The sequence below is a fragment of the Sinocyclocheilus anshuiensis genome, unplaced genomic scaffold (genome assembly GCF_001515605.1).
Source record: "Sinocyclocheilus anshuiensis isolate Anshui unplaced genomic scaffold, SAMN03320099.WGS_v1.1 scaffold1890, whole genome shotgun sequence".
In the NCBI taxonomy this organism is placed as follows: Eukaryota; Metazoa; Chordata; class Actinopteri; order Cypriniformes; family Cyprinidae; genus Sinocyclocheilus; species Sinocyclocheilus anshuiensis.
The window spans coordinates 78,926-94,750 of record NW_015547738.1 but is presented as its reverse complement, the minus strand read 5'-3'; the positions used below and the strand labels follow the sequence as shown (position 1 = coordinate 94,750).

Here is a 15,825-nt window from a genome sequence, read left to right as displayed (position 1 = left end):
AGCAGGAAAATTGTCTGTCTGTGAAGGAAAAAGGAAAAGAGTTTACATCTTGCGCAACACTGAAATGTGTCCTGGTGTGCAACAGAATCTCGTGGTGAAAGAGATTGATTAATTATTCATAAAAAAAGGGTGGGAAAGAGGGAGAAATGGAGAGGGGCTTTAATCCTTAGATTTGTGCATTTTAATTAGTCAAGGAAACATGCTAATTAAACATCCAAAACACTCAGTTGCACATTTGTGAACTTAATGACGTACAAATAAGCATGGAGAAGCAAGGCAGAAAATGGAATGAAGAGGAAGGAGTTTGTTGGTATAAGAAAATGAGAGGATGAGTTGTTAAAAGCTTTGCACACTCACCCACACATGCACAACCCTCTTTATCCATCAGGGAACACCCCATTCACTGTTGTTCGTAACAGAGGCTAATTGTATTTACTTTAGACTGACACTAACTGTAAAATAAATAAGCAGGATTACAGCGTGAGTGTGATAACGCAGTGTGATCTTTATATTCAATATTTACTGCCTTGCACTACAGTGTCTTAATGCTCATTAATGTCTCACTGAGTTTATTTTATTGCATTATATTTAATTTTATACCTTATATTGCAGATTTATATTATTTATATTGCATAATAATATAAATATTATAAGAGAGATGAGAGATAAGAGAGATAGAAAGATATATATATATATATATATATATATATATATATATATATATTCCTCTCTTTTATCTGTCACATTTTTTGTTTATTTAGTATTTTGACTTTGTGTATTGACATTTTGCCAGTATTGCATGGGGGGAAAAATCATGTCAATAAATAACCTTTTTCTTTATTTCTTTCTCTTTTTTTTTAGGATTCATAAGGTTTTTACACATTGTGACATTATTATATGACAATTAAGCACATTTTCTCCAATATTCTCAATTTCTTTTTCAATTTGTAATTCTTACTCTTCTAATAAAATATTACTGTAATATATTAATTTTACAAAACTGGCACAACAAAATTATACAATGTTATACAATTGTACCAATTTTGTGAAATTATTCTATTACAGTAACATTTAAATATTTATTATTTCTATTTAAATCATTCGATTTTTTTTTTATATTCATATACAACTATCTTGAGATTTTTTCTCTTGCATGGTAAGCATATTTACTTCAGCTCTGAAGACTTTGCATTTCTGTCATTATTATATGGAGAAAAAGAAAAGAACGTCTCAACATCTATCAATCAGTTTCACCAAACAAAGATAGAGCTGAGTAATAAGAAGTGCTTTATTGAGTAAACTTCACCGGTTTGTAATTTTTTCCAGAGTTACATCCAGCAACCTGCAGCGATTCGTACGTATAGGTACGTTTTTTTAAGTTTTGCAGAAATGTATTTAGAGGCACGTATTTCGAATGAGACTATGTTGCCTGTCTCTCACTCAGTCTTTCTCTCAATGGCCGACGACGACCCTCACAGATCTCTCTCCTATGGGTTTCAATTACTCAACTCAATGTTACATCAATGTTGCCACAATGTGTTTGCGCAACAACTCAACTCAAGTCAATACGGAGTGGAACGAAAGAGAATCTGGACTCAGCTGTGGTCCAGACAATATTGACACGGCTAAACGCAAGACTTAGGGAGACTAATGCACTGGTTCATTTCTCCTCTCCCTCCCATCCACTCTCTCTCTCTACACCATCATAAAACCTCTCAGACATCTTGATGGTACAGTAATGCAGTGCAGAAACGTTCTTTATTACTTACATACGCTTTTATGCCTGACATTACCACATGTACTCTGTATATAAAAGTATTATCACACCTGTTGTTTCAAAGACATTTGAAAGATGTGACCAGGAAAAGGTCCAGGAAAACAGATCTGGGTCTCTTAGATAAAAAAGCGAACTGCTATATAATCAAAGTATGAGAGCAATGTTTATCTTTTCAATTTTCTTTTTCGCTTATGAAACCTTACAACATAAAACAATATCTGGAGATTTGCTAGAAAGAGATATAATATTTTTCTTCAATGCACCGTTGGACTTCAAAAGGAGATATGTGAATGGTACGTGATGTCACTGACGGTTGAAATGATGAAACGAGATGGCAAAGTCACAGCAGGAGGGGATTGTGGGATTGTGTGAAAGGTCACGTAGGCCTCCCCTTACCCTCGTGACCTTTATGAAGCTTTGTTGAGACTCTCTATCGCGGTATGGAGCGCATCTTTCAACCCCAGTTGCAGATAAAAAGCGCAGATGCAGAAGCCGAATCAAAGGCTAAATCAGCGTTTGGAAAGCTTTACAGCTAAAGTTGTAATTGCCATGAGTCTTTTGAAAATTCAAGGCGCACTCGGGTTCGTTTTGACTTCTGTAACTTTAATTTCTGAGGAAAAAAGGGCAGAACATTTTCTTTAGCACAAGGGTTAGGGGACAAATCAACCTTTTGCACAGCATTGATGCATGTAGCCATGACATTTCAAGGTCAAAAAGAGCAAATTTTGTGTTAGACAGTACATTCAACTAGCTCTACATCCAATTTCCCAGAATGCAAAAATGAGGCATTAAAAAAGATGAGTTAAAAAAGGCACCGTCCGTTAATAACATAATCGCAGGGTTGCCAGAATGGAGGAAGATGGTTCATTTTGATAGTAGCATCTGTGTGCAGCGACAGGAATCGCAGGAATACGACCTCCACACGTCTACGTTTTAAAAGGCTGATAAGAGCACTTTCCAGGGAAGTGTTTTACAACATCCTGCCTGCATGCAAACTGCCCCTGGAGAGAACGCCTGAGCGATATAGCAAGGAGGATAGTGCTGGTCTAAATCGAGATTCATGAGGCTTTTCTGAGATTGCGCAAGCTGTGTCCACTGGCCGTGGCGGCACTGGGTCATGCATGACTCCACACAGCCTGCTTATTTATCTTTTCGTCGCCATTTGTCTTTAGCAAAAAACTTCATCAGAATCATCCAACCTGCAAATATCCACAATCAAGAAAAAACACAACACAATCTTGCAGGCTGGCAGCCAAAGTTGCCTGTTCGTTCCAACGGTGTTGCTATGAGCTGCTATAAATAAATACTTTGTATCAACAACTAAAAGCTAATAAAAAGTACATTACAGCAGTACGGATCACACAGCCTCCTGCCAATTAGCACATAGTCATTTTTTACAACTCTGGGTCCCGGCTTTAATGAGACGCGGATGTGTATGGCATCAGGAAGCCATCAGGTGACTTTTATAAATAATGCTGCACTGCATTTCTGCTGTTTTCATATCCAGTCCAGCTGTTACATGCTACAGGCTAGCAGACAGCTAATTACCTACACTGCTTATCGCTGTTATAAACTTACGCCTGTTTTAATTGAATGTTTAACTCCTAATTGAGGGCACTGGACCATCATCTGTGGTACTGCATCAATCGAGTATTAAAAACACGCTTAGCTTCCATCTGCATGTTTTCATCTGGTGTCATTAGCAAAAATGCTTAGCACTTTAGACTTTCCATGACTGGTTTCTAGATTTTTCTTTGTTCTTCTAAGTGATTGTTTTGACTGTTTTCTAACTTTTCAAAAATGCCAGATACGTCTTTATTAATAGAGACAAAGGCTAACTGCTAAATCTTACTTTAACGTACATCATGTTGTGTTACTACATAATATGCCATTAGAAATAATAATAATTATAATAATAATAATAGTAATAATAATGATTAACACCTGTAACACACACCTAAAAGTAAAATAAAACATAAAAAATAATATCAAACTTAAAAAGATTCTTAAAATGAATAAAATGTATAAAATGATTATGTTTAATTATAAAATTATAGAAAATATATAATTAAATACTGGTAAAAAAATGTATAGCTTGAATAAGTCACTTTGGATAAAAGCGTCTGCTAAATGCATAAATTATTAAATTAAATTAAATTAAATATAATTTTATCATTATAATATAGTATAATATATACATTTATAAATGTATTTTTTATAAATGTATAGATTTATTACTTTATATAATTTATAAATACTAATAAAAATGTGTATGAATCGAATTGTACGATCCCCAAAGAAGTTTTCTAGGATATAGTTAACTTTTGAACATAAACTTTAAATTCTCCAAACAACAGCTAAGCAAACTCCCGCTCACAAACACACAGTTGTCATCACAAGTAGTACAAGTTTTTTTAAGCTCCCAGTCCGAAGAGAAGCAACAAAACGAGAGGGAATCTGTATGTGTGGGAGTGTGTGGGAGAAAAACAGACTCTCTCAAGAGAAAGGCAGAAAATGGCTCATCTATTTCAGTGAATCCTCAGTACCCTCTCTGGAGTGTTTTCACGGTGACCAGCCAGATGCCTCCTTTCAATAGAGACAAATGAACAAAAGACAAGCAAACCTGTGTGTGTGTGCATAAGCGTGTTTACAGGACAAACACAGAGAGAAATATAGAGGCACAGTAAGTGAAAGGTACTGAGGTGGGGGGAAGATGCCATGAGGGAACGGAAGGGATGCTTATGCAGCATAGATGCCCATCTGCCTTTCGAACGTCACTGGTGCTCTCCAGCTTGTGAAATGCATCTGGGTATTCTGGTGTGCCAGATATCTGCCCTCTGCTGTCTGACAACACAAACATGACTCGGAGAAGAGCATATGTGTGCATTGTGAAGAAAAATTGTCCAGTTTCACCTTGTAAATCTGCCAAAATATACAGTTTTCTGACAAACTGTTCACTCTTTGGGATGGTGGCTATATAGTTTTGTCATATATACAGAAACACTCAGTAGTGTACATTTACAATTTGATGTACAAGTAATTCACAAGTTAACACTCACATATAATAAATGGAGTAAAGTTTATTTGTATTTGGCGTGCTGGCCAAAGGGAAGGGCTCCAAGCTCGGAATTTGGGCCAAACCCAGAGTACTCCCCCCATCCCAGGTTGGGACAGGAATAGTTAGAAGTGAGGAGATGGGGTGTTGGAGGGATGCTGGAAAACTGTGAAGGAACAGAGGTAAGTCTGCTGTGTATATATATATATATACCTCTTATCTTGTTAATTGAGTTGATTACTGAATGTGCTCCTCACGTGTTAATTATGTTAATTATCTGAATGTGCTTCTCTTGAACTTTGTTAATAAAACATCATAAAGTTTACACTGAACCAATGCAATGTAAAACTAAGGATGTTTGCACTTTGAAACCGGTTTTCAGGTTTTCAGGTTTTTGTTTGTTTGTTTCTTTATTTTGTACGTTTGCAACATCAATGACAGTACCACAGTGAGTACTAGCAGTAGCTGTAGAGTTTTTGTGCAACATTACAATAATGTCTAAAATTAAATTCAATTAAACTATTTTTTTTTAAATCTACATTTTCTACTACAAATTCTACAACATTTTTTTGTATCATTATTTTGACTTCAATCTCAAAATATTACTATTTTAATATCATAATGGTGTGACTTTATTTTTGTATGGGCCTATTATTATAAGGAGATTATATTTATTTATTTAGAGTAAATTGCTGTATTGCTAAATTTTTGGCTAAATTTCACTAAATTGCTGACAGTGTTTACCACCATATGCAAATTTTTGTTGCATTGGATTTACCACCAAAACATTTAATCTGAAACAAGCAGCTATGCGATATGCATTAAACTAAAATACAATTAAATATCAAAAATACTTCTACAATATATTCTCTTTTTTTTTTTTTTAAATAATATTACTTTTATCTCTAATGGTATGACTTTATTCTTGTATAAGGCCTATTATAATATATTATAAATATATATATTTAAATATGACTTTATTCTAAAAATATTAGATTTTTTCACTGTTTTATTCACATCCTGTGGTGGTGTAAAAACTTTTATTTGGAGAGAAGCAGCTATGAGAAATGCATTAATCTTTGGTAAATGTGAGCAAAAGCATGCAAAGATGCAAATGAACCTCAAATATGGCTCACTTCCATAATTTAGATTTATTCATACAAACTGCAAACCGTACCGGAGTCCACATTAACTGTACCCCAGAAGAAAACTTTCACAGCAACTAAACAAACCAAACTCTGACTGCAAACAGACTCGGGTCCAATAGCTCCCTAATTGAGTGTAAAACAGCCATCTGACATGACAGGCTACCGAAAATCAAAGGTTTCAAGGGCAAACAGGGTTTTTTGCATCTGTTTGTTTGGCTGTTTGAACACCAGGCCCCTGGGTGGAATAGCATTTGCTAAATGTACACAATAAAGCTTCATAAACAAAGAGCGATCAATGTTTACAACTACATAGCAAACAAGACCAGGACAAGTTACCCCTGTGCATGCCGAGCCGAATCAAATGAATAAGAGAATAATAGGACTCTCAAACGATGTATTCATTACAGGGGGAGAGACAAAGAATGGCCTCCTCAATGGCACGAGCATTGATTGGGTCATTTCTCTAGTGCATTACCAAGTAATCAAATTCAATTAGCCGGTCATGTGTTTTCCTGTGGTTACTGAGCCTATCAATCGTCTGGCCTTAACGAACCAAATGCCATCGCTGCTCATTTCCTGCTTCCAGCCCCAGACCCCCAGTTAAAAGTTTTGAAAAATTAATTGCTTCCTTTGAAATTAACGCCACATGACTCTAGACATTTGTGGTCAGAGTTATATTCATCTTGATTAATTACGGGGAGCCCAACAGACACCGCAGGTCATCCGTTTTTATCTAAGCCTGGATTTGGCAGGAACCTTTTAAATATAACAGCCACGACACATCGCTCTCTGTTGTTTAAGGGTTTAAGCAGTGCTGATGTGCACAGACACACTAGATAAATCACCATTAATGCTGAAGTCTAATCTGTGTACGTCCCAAATGTCTGTGTAAAATGGATGCTACTTCTGAGTGATATCATTGTCCTAAAATGATCCCAGACAGGAGCATAACAACCACTGTCACATTGTCAACTTTTTTATGTTTTGTTTTGACTACAATACTAAAAAAAAAAAAAAAAAACGCTCTTCATTTACTCACCCTCATGTTGTTTTTCATTCTTCTGTGGAACACAGAACTAATTTTTTTCATCCATACAATGAAAGTCAATGGGGTCCAAACAACACTGATGTGGGGAAAAAACAAAACAGAACACGGACACATGATTCAACATATCACCTATTTTGTTTCACAAAGGAAAGAAAGTCAATCAGGTTTGGAATGATATGAGGATCAGAGTAAATACTGACAGATTTTTCATTTTGTCACTTTTAAAATCATTGTTTTAATGACTGCCTGCAATTTAGTTAAAACAATTGGATGCAAGTCATGTCACTTAATTAATATTCATAAGCAAAGCTAAGAACAATTATATTACGTCTCACTTTACACACTTTTTTGATCCTAGCCTCTCCAAAAAAACATAGACTAAATGCTATTTTAATGACTGAATAAGAACACTGGCCAAATTAGGCTAAAATCTAAACACAGATCTGCATTACATTTTTACAGTCTGTTCTTTTGTGTCTTGAATACATGAAATCCTTTCTGAGAGCAATTACTGCGATTTTCAATTCCAGTGCTCGTCATAACTACAGATCAAGTGATCTGAGCCACAAAATAAGCCCTTATGCAGATTTAAACCACAGTGTATCTCAGTGACAATAACTGCATATAGTCACCATTTCTTTTCACAAATCCCAATTTCAAAAATGAAGAGAGGGAGATTACAGTAATCCCGGGTGGGATTATAAGCGCTTCAGGGCAGTCCTGCTTCTATGCAGTCAGTGGCAACTGTCATATAGACCAGATAAGACCCAATTTTCTCTTTGGATAAAGCAGAACATAATCCCATAACTAAGTATGTTAACAGAAAAGACAGAAAATATGGTGTCTGTTCTTTTCTAGTATGAGTACAGTGAAAAAAAAAAGAAGATAATTCGCATTTCAAAACTTGTGTTTTGCATTATTAAAGCCTCTCAGGTTTGTTGAATGTGAAAAGCAAAAGGCTTTCTGACATTCAACTCGTCCTTACAGCTCTGGTCGTAGTTCTTAAAACAAGTGAAGTGGAAAATACATTTCTTAAGCTCATTATGATATATAAAAAAGGCTTTTACAGTGTAATTTTTCATGCTCAGACCCTCAACGACACCACAGTGAGACCTGAGGCAGATGGTCAAGGATAGAGGGACAGAGTGAGAACGAGAGCTTGCGAGAGAGAGAGAGTGTCTTGGCTTTCCAGTTAAGTACATTAGAGGTGTGATACAAGGGATAACCTCTCTGAGTCGAAACTTGGTTTAACCATTCTGAGGCTTTAGGGAGCAAGACTTGTGAAAGAGATATATATATATATACACACACACACACAAAATAACAAAAATAAGAAATATAATTTAAATTTTAAATTTAATAAAAATTTAATTGGAAATTTGGGCATGCTGTGAAACTACAAAAATGATATAAAAATGATTTTTCTACAACTATATTATATATATATATTATATGAATTAAACAGATCATAAAAAGGGGCACACACACACACACACATATATATATATATATATATATATATATGGCCATGACCAAGCATATTGTACATTGACCCTTGGAAGGACAAAGAAAACTGAGGGAAAGAGAGCAACAGATGGAGATAAAGAATCCGGTTCCTTCTCCGCACCTCTTGTTCCTGTATTATTATCTTTCAAGTAACGAGCCCTGCGGTTCGGCCAAAATGTGCCCCTCGATTTCACCGACAGCTTAACAACCTCACTTCCCACGTTGCACTGCATGTTTTACTTGTGCAGAAATCTCCCACATAATTTGATTTCGTTTGGATGAAGTGTGTGGGACTAATTAGAATTTCAAAAAGGTGTTACATGAAAGAGAAGCCCGGATGAGACTGCTAGCACCAAACGGTGTGACAGTTAATCCTTATCTGAACCCTGTAGTTTGGAAAAAACCTAAGTGGTTTCTAAAAACGCAAACATGATACTGTAAGAGATAAATTAAGTACATCAGAAATAGAACCATCCACAAATGGACTGCGCACTAATTAAAAGCAGTTCTGGGTGTACGACGCCAACTTTTGAATGTGTTTCTCGAGCAGAAGGGTGTTAAAAGTTTCCACTGGCAGCTCTGAGGTACTGCTTTGGAAATGTCAAGCACACTTCTGCTTCGGTGAACATGAAGACAAACAAACACGTGCAATCTGCTCACTCTCATTGGATAAGGTCACCCGTTGGGTTCACGGCTGGAGAAGTGCCGTCAGGGGTCGGTCAGAGTGCAGGGTGTTTGGAATCGGCACGGCTCCATGCTGAGGATACAGAGCTACGGCACATGTCTCTCTGTTATGAAATGCAGTGGCGTGTAATTGATTAGTTAATCGTCCGAGGTTGCTCCTAAAAGCCCAGAGCTTCACACAAAAGACTCCTGCATTCCTCCTGATTCTCCTCCACTGGTGGTCCGGACCTCCCCGAGGACACCTCGCAGTTTTTAGAGCACTTCAAAAGCATCTAATAATGAGTCGAGATAGCTGTGCTTAACATTACACACACACACAAAAAGTTTTACATTTATGCGTAAATATTTGTTTTTATATGTTTTTAAATATTTGTTTATTTTTATAAATATATGTGTTTGATAATTCAAATCATCTTAAAATTAATTTCTTGAATGTAATGTCTTATATAATGCATTCCCAGGAAATCAAACAACCCTAGCGCAAAAATTGCAGAGAAATTAAAAATATGCGGCAAGAGCACGAAAGATAAACACAGCATAAAATAATGTAAAAGTTAAGGAGCACAAGGTGGAGACAACAGAGTTGGAAAAGGAAAATCAATACACTCAAATCTGCCCAAGCTTCTTAGCAGCTAGCTATATCAACCTGCTTCATCCCAAACATATCTCCTCATTAAAGACAATGAGGTATGACAAGAAAATGAGATTGAGAGATAAACTGTAACCTAAACCCTACAAGTGCTCAACTTGTACATCAAACTTTTACAGCCCATGTTGGTGAGAAGCGCACGAAGCAATTCTCCATGTTGCTGGAGCCTCCGTTATTAGTTTTTCCATTTTATGTAACGGGGGGCCTTTCGAAAATTTCAAGCCAAACCACAAAACTCATCCAACTAGACGTCGGCCCTCGATATCATTCCTATCTGCTCGCTGTTAAAAGGCTGGATCTGGGAACTTAAATGGAGCTGTGGTCGGGATTCTCTGGCCTCGATGCAGGAGATTAAATTATCGCTGGATAAGTATCTGAGAGGTCGTGTGTGGGAGCGCGCTGGAAGTTGGATTCGGAGTTGAGCTGAGGTAACAACACTTGGTTGTCTTTCAAACGCAAAACAGATAACGCGCACGCCAGGCTAAACCTATTTAAGCACAACAAGCCCTCGGCCAATAGCTTTACAGCTCCCACCAATAGGGTTAACTCTGCTAAAGGTGTTAAAAGTAGTGTGCAGCAGGTCAAAGACCTCTTAATCTTTCCTTAGAACAGACATCCACTGAAAAACACCCCATGCAGTTTGCAGACGGTAAGCGCAGCCCAGTCTTGGACCACCTGTAAGTGATTTGGGAGCTGAGGCTATCATCAGCTTTGCCTAAGCCACCCCCAGGTGTCGTGCGAGTCATGCTGCATTTGGCCTCTGCGTCGTGAGTATGTGTGGAAGAAACTGTTTAAATTAGAAGTTTTCAAATGGTTTTGCTTCATGATCCAGATTTTACATTGGAGCTGCAAGTTGCAACACAATATCAAGATTGTAAAATTATAATTCACTTTATTAAGTAATCTATATTCACTGTGAACTGCAAAATCTATAAAATAAGTAAAATAAGGCAAAAAAAAAAAAAATATATATATATATAATCTAAATTATATTCTATATGCATTTTATAATTTAATATGATCATAATTTCTATTACTCTAACAAAATATTTTTCTAAAATATATACATGATTATCAGAACATATCAAAAAATAATATATGTTATATTTAGTAATAATAATATTATAATGCATTATATTGCCCACATATACACGCATATATATATACATATATAATTGTAATATACCTGTACATACAATTGTCAATTTGTATATTGTATTCCTTATTTACTTGTTCTATATATTATATTAATCTTTTATTTTTTTATCTGTGTTTTTGTTCTGTCACTGTCATTCTGTTGCACTGTGGAAGCTTCTGTCACGAAAACAAATTCCTCGTATCCTCGTACCTGGCAATAAAGCTCATTCTTCTTCTAATATATATATATATATATATATATATAATTATTAATAAACATAATACATTTTATATATATAATACTAAATTATATACTATTATATGCTATTTTATGAAAAGATAAAAACTTATAAAAGATGTGTTTTGTACTACATTTCTGTCAACAAAGGTCAATAAGCATATTTATTTTGATATCCTAAAAAAATGCATGATTATCAGAAAACATTGGAATGCAAAGGACCCATTTAGAACCACTGATCTTAAATGTGTGTGTATTAAGAAACCTTATGTACTTATCGGGAAGTCCGATGTGAATGAATGAATGAACCTGATCTCTGCAGAAGAAATGATGGATTATTTATGTGCAAACCTCTCAGAGGTCTGAATGCTGAAAATACTAATGCATCAAGAAGCAGTGATGAGTATATGAGCTGCCTCTCATCTCTCATATGAGCATGCTTTTATGAGCACAGCTTTTGTTAATGGAAGTTTTTTTTTTTTCTTCTTCAAAGTAGATGAGAAGTTTAAAATGGGACGCTGGCTATGTCACTGGACCGTTTGTGTTGGTATCACCGAACCACATCTGTGACATGTTCAGCCTCAGGGAATGAAATATCGCTTTTCTCCTCCCCTTCTCCCTGAAATTCCTAACACAGCAGTTCACACGCTTTCTCAAAATAGAGGCTGTTTCATGCCAAACCACTTCCTGCCGTCACGCAGGAACAATCTTCACAGACCATCAGGCGAACTGTGAAATCGGTTTTAAAATGTAGTGAATAAATAGGTGGTTTGAAAACAAAGTACACTCATTTCAGAGTATGTTCTGTCCAACACAGAGCTTAAAGGAGTGCAGGAGATGAGGAGAAAGGAGGTGGTCATCTCTGATTGGCTCCTGAAGGCTCCCAACCTCAACCCTGCAAACCCAGTGAACAGCAAAAGATTCATTAGTAGCAGTTTAGACAGAGATGGGAACGAGAGACTCTGAGCCGCTGTTGACCTCCAAAACAAGGTTTTTTTTTTTAACTGCCACAAAGACTACAGTATGCTGTATGTAGGCTATATATAGAACCAGAATGCTTTTTAAATGTTTCATTGTATTTATTTATTTATTTTATCATATTTTTTTTTTTTTATGTACGTGTCACTTACCCGTGAAAAAGTTGCTGTCACATTTCAAATCGGTTGTTAGTGTTTTTGAGGATTTCCAGTTGGTTGTTAGGGTGTTCAAGTTGGTTGCTAGGGGATTTTGAGATAGTTGCTAGGTGTTCAAGAGAGCTGATAGGGTGTTATATTTGTTTGCTGGCTGGTTGTTAGGGTGTTCTATTCGGCTGCTATAGGATTTTGAGGTGGTTCTAGGGTGTTCACAGAGGCTGCTAGGGTGTTCCGTTTGCTTGCTGTGGGATTTTGAGGTGGTTTTAGGTGGTTGCTAGGATGATATGGAAGGTTGTCAGGGTACACCAAGGTGGTTGCTAGGGTGTTCTAAATGGTCATTCTAGAAGGCTGCAAAAGTATTCTAGGTGGTTGCTAGGGTGTTATTGGTGTTTACTAGGATGTTCAAGTTGGTTGTTAGGGGTTGTTATGGTTTTAGGTGGTCATGTCCATGCCGAGATGCAGTCCTCATGGTTCGGGGTCTGTTCAAATCCCTAAGTATGAATGATAGCATAAGCCTTAGAGCAAGCACCACTAATTACAAAACACCAAATTTGCTAGAGTGCTTTACAACGCATAATGAAAGGAAAGCGGTTAAACATCATTCCCGGAGCATTTTGGAAACAAGCTTAGCAAATGTGTTTCCCAAATTAGTTTATAGCATACCACTTCAACCCAAATGCTTTTTGTTTCTTACAAACACATGATATAATCTATACCAGACCAAAGATCATGTAAAGTGGTTCCCATGAGCCAGGCGTAGAATCCAGAATCTGTGAGACCAGACTCCATTCATTAGCGCAGCAGCCTTCCTCTGCAATCCGAAATGCTTTGATAAAGATTAAAATGTTGGCAACTGACTCAATAGAGCAACAGAGGCTTGAATTTAGGTCATGGGAAGATGATAAACAATTCATAAGCAAAGTCCAAAATTAAATATATAATATGATTCAATATAGTAATGAAAGAAAGCATTGTTAAGCTGCTAGACTGCTCTTCAAACAACTCCAGAAAGAGATGCCACACACACAAAAACACTCAGACATTCGCACATAAAAGCCTGCATTACAGTTGTGGCAGCACTGAACAATTGTCTTAAACTCCAAGGTGACTCGCTCTCTCTCCATTTCCATTTCTCTCAGGGTCAGCTACGTGCATCTCTCTTTATGCGTGCGTATAAATTGAGAAAAGCGAGGTTTGCCTAATGCAATGCTGTCAGAACGTCCCACAGCAGCCCTGTCCGCTGTGCATTAAGAACCTGCCAGCCAGAGTATGGAATTAATCAGCAAACCCCTGAAGAAACAATTGCATAATCTAAAGCTATAAACTCGGCAGACCTTGCCTTCAAACGCGCTTAAATTTCCACCTTCAAAAGGGAGATTGAAGCAGCTAAAGGCTCTGAGTCAATAGATTTCTCCCTTGTTTCAGCCCTCCAATCTTTTCTTCCTATAAAGAGGAATGATTGACTGCTCTTCCTGCCTTCCCAACAGTACTGAATACAACTCCATAAGAGGTTTTTTTTTTTTTTTTTTTTTTTTTTTTTTTTTTTTTTTTTTTTTTTTTTTTTTTTTTTTTTTTTTTTTTTTTTTTTTTTTTTTTGAAAGTGACCTCTGCTTTGGCTTCGCTATACCTTTTGTTTGTTATGAAAATACAGACTCCTGCCTCAAATTCCTCATAATGGTGGCGCTAAGGGTGGGATTCTGTCCTGAATAATCTTTTTTTGTAGGCTAACTTGTCTTTACTGGTTTTAATGTCTGCTCATTTTTGTCACTATTAAATCCATTTAGGCCTGCAATTATGTTCTGTAATTAAGACAAGGCAGACTTTCGACTATTGGCATAAATTACAATACCATTATTAAATCTTGTATAAATTAATGTGCAGTGTTATGTTCTGTAAACAACACCAAATAAATTAAACCTGTTGGATTTTTTATGGTCTAACTTTCTATCCATCCAGACATAAAAATATATAGAGATGCTCAAGTGTGACAAATGTGGAAACACCCAGCCACAAAGGCACTCATATCTCTAAGCCCTGAATGTTCACTGACCTTAGATCCGGCTCAGAACGGAGGCAACGGATTTTGAGAGCACCACTTCATTTATTAACAAATCAATTGACGGAAAGGTGTGAAGATTGCTATGGTGACAAGATAATTTAATCATCAGAAATTTGGACTTTGTCGTCAGTGACATGAGCCATGGAACCTCTAATGCGAAATGACAAGAGCATAGAGAGATCATGTAAGAGAAAGTGAGGCTGAAATGATCAGCTCCGAGTCTCTCAGAAAACAACCCTCTGACTGGACTGGGCAGTTATGAACCTCTCACTCTTTGGATCAATCAATCGCGCAGACACTGTGGAAACTTTAAAAGGGCGCCAAGAATGACTCTCTTAAAGATGGAGAGATGGTGCATCCTTCAAAGCACATACATTTTGATATTTGCTTATAACGTGAGCATGTTTTGATGTACTTTTTTTCAAATAAGAGTGGATGGCTATATAGTAATCTTCTGTCCGGTGTTTAAGTGCTGTGAAACAATACAGATACTTGAGTGAGATATTGACTTACAATCTACTTTCAGAAACCTTGCATTTGTCTACTGTACTGACGAACAATCAACATTTGAACAATCAACATCTGCCTGATTTCTGACTTCTCTGTAAAAGCCAACGTTTCATTTATGCCAGCATCTTATACTATTTCTATGATGATTAAATAAAACAATGCCAAAAGTATCTGTTCAAGAGGTTTTGGTTGAAGTTTGGCACCCTCATATTTTATTGACAGAGCAAGCAAAAAAATTAAGAGCAAAGAAAATGCAGGCGAGAATAACTGATGCTTTATCAATATATTTTAGCATTTTTATGCTTCCAGCAAGAATGATAGGAATAGTTTTGTCACACAAGCTGGTCACCCCATGAACGTCTCTAGGTTACGTATGTAACCATAGTTCCCTGAGGGACCGAGATGCTGCGTCGAGATCGCTTTGGGAACGTCCCTGCGTGACCGCGTTCTGAAGCACGCTCGAAACACGGCCAGCATCTCCAGGCAGTTGATGTGCCAAAAGAGATGATGGCCTTCCCACAGACCCTGGGCAGAGCGGCCACTCCTGACTACTCCCCAGCCCGTGAGAGAGGCATCTGTCGTTAGCGTTACGCGATGACAAGTAGCCCCTAACATCGGGCCTTGAACCATTTTGGCTACTGCCTGAATCCCACCTCATACGCGAGGGACTGTGGTGGCGAGTCCACAGTCTCCTCTGTCTCGACACTCATCACATCCAAGATAGATGAAGCGTCTGGCTCTCTCTCTCTCTGGGGGGGGTTGGGTGTGGAAGAAACCACAGCGCGGGCTTCCGAACACTGAGAGAGAGCCGTGGATCTAGCGGGTGAGGACCGAGAAAAGGACGAGCCCGTCTCGGATCCCTCCGCTAAATCCACCCGCGA

The 15,825-nt window shown here is 37.2% G+C and overlaps 1 protein-coding gene across 1 annotated transcript in view; it reads right to left on the bottom strand.

Moving 5' to 3' along the window:
• The window catches only part of LOC107704457 (protocadherin-17), a gene marked incomplete at its 3' end in the record, with an annotated part of 29,400 nt that continues 13,575 nt past the window's right edge, over positions 1-15,825 (bottom strand). Inside the window, exon 3 of the mRNA XM_016507385.1 lies at positions 1-18. Coding sequence (XP_016362871.1) covers positions 1-18 — 18 coding nt within the window. The remainder of the gene's footprint in view (positions 19-15,825) is intronic.